The 1,789-nt window shown below is 49.3% G+C and overlaps 1 protein-coding gene across 1 annotated transcript in view; it reads left to right on the top strand.

Moving 5' to 3' along the window:
- Window positions 1–6: 6 nt before the first annotated feature.
- Window positions 7–1,789, top strand: part of LOC116379528 (tetratricopeptide repeat protein 16-like) — a gene marked incomplete at its 3' end in the record, with an annotated part of 1,976 nt that continues 193 nt past the window's right edge. The window contains exons 1-4 of the mRNA XM_031841479.1: window positions 7–97; window positions 378–664; window positions 1,020–1,164; window positions 1,270–1,435. Coding sequence (XP_031697339.1) covers window positions 42–97; window positions 378–664; window positions 1,020–1,164; window positions 1,270–1,435 — 654 coding nt within the window. The remainder of the gene's footprint in view (window positions 98–377; window positions 665–1,019; window positions 1,165–1,269; window positions 1,436–1,789) is intronic.

Raw genomic sequence — 1,789 nt, forward strand, 5'->3', positions numbered from 1 at the left:
TGTTCAGAGCTGTGAGCGGCCAGCTGCCCGAAGCCCTCCACATGATCAACATCGCTCTGGAGAACTGTCCGCGGGACGCTCGCCTCTACCTGTTCAGGTGAGCCCGGCACGGATGACTCACTCAGACAGAAATCACATCTCTCAGTTACAAGGCTGCTGCAAAGCAAAGACAAGTCAACACAATGTACAAGTTGACGTAATGGTGATAACCTGCATATATACATACATATACAGTATACACATATCATCTGTATATTTAGTGTGACCAACAGCAAACACAAACGACTGATTTGGAGCTAAAATGTATTTGATTACATTTATTTAAATTAAATGAAGATCAAATCTGTGTGTTTTCACTCTAATTCTCCGTCCGTCAGAGGGATTCTGTACCGCCGTCTGAAGGACTTCACAGCAGCCATCGAGGATCTGGTCCAGGCTGTGGAGCTGAGCGAGGAGGAGGAGGTCAGGGCTCAGGCGGAGGCCGGAGAACAGAAGGAGGAGAGTGGCTCCGTGGAGGAGGAGGTGCGGTTTCAGGTGGTTCTCACCTACAATGATTTTGCCGTCCAGTGCTTCAGCAGAGGCCTCTACGCCGAGGCCACTCTGCTGCTCCACAAGGCCGTCGAGCAGGAGAAGGGCCAGGCCGGCCTGTACCTGAACCGAGGAGGTGAGGCCCCGGACTCTCGGTCTGTCAGTGCGCATGTCTGTCCTTACTCCACACAGACACAATCATTTTGTTCAAGCCAGAGTGTGAGTGTGAGAATGTGAAAGAAAAACCTCCTGAACGTTTAACACTGAAGGAATCCAAACGGTAGAAGCTGTCTGCAATGAAAAGCAACAACTCCCATGATCCCTTGCTGCTCCACGATGTCACCAAACTCCGTCTTGTTTTGACAGAAATTTGACAGAAATAATGAACTGTTGACGATGAGCTTTCTTTCCCCGGGAGAGACAGAGATCATCAGAAGCATCTGTTCTGGATCATAACAGGAATTCATTGATTCATTGAAGCTGTGTGTCAGACTGTTTCTTTAAGCAGGGCGAGTGGTGTTTCGCTCTGGCCGACTACCAGCAGGCAGAGGAGATGATGCGTCCCGACGACCCGGCCGTCCGGCTCCGCCTCGCCATCCTCCACAACACGCTGGGCTCCCTCTGCTTCCAGGACGGGTCAGAACCGCCAGAGTTCATGCCCACATTCACACAGAGGAACCGCTCCTCAGATCTGGTCTAGATGCTATATATGTGTGTGTGTGTGTGTGTGTGTGTGTGCAGGTGTTTCCAGGAGGCAGCTGACATGTTTTCTCTGGCCGTCCAGTACGACCCGGCAGCCGGTCGCTACTACGAGAGCAGATCCAAGGCCTTCCGGAAGCTCCTGGACCTAGAGGGAGCCAGACGGGACTTCATCTGCATGCTGATCCTGGATCCCACCAACGAGGAGGTCAGAGCTCCAGATCTCCTGGCATTATGAACTTTTTTAAGACATTTTTTGGTCTGCTACTGGTTCCCAACGTGGGGGTCCCGACCCTCACTAGGAGTTTCACAGGGGGTCGCAAGGCCTTCTTGATATTTTAGGGAAGTAAGACAACTTTTTGTTTTTGTTCTTAAATATGCAGTTTGATTATATCTCTTCATTCTATTCATTTCTGTGAAGAAAACGAAATACAACTGTAATCAAATTAAAACTGTGATATTCATATTTTGCTGAACAGCCTTGTCATTAGAAAAGTATGTAAAGTAGTAAACTGTGTGTGTGTGTGTGTGTGTGTGTGTGTGTGTGTGTGTGTGTGTGTGT

Source organism: Anarrhichthys ocellatus, unplaced genomic scaffold (genome assembly GCF_004355925.1).
Source record: "Anarrhichthys ocellatus isolate YVR2014 unplaced genomic scaffold, GSC_Weel_1.0 scaffold4507, whole genome shotgun sequence".
Classification (NCBI taxonomy): Eukaryota; Metazoa; Chordata; class Actinopteri; order Perciformes; family Anarhichadidae; genus Anarrhichthys; species Anarrhichthys ocellatus.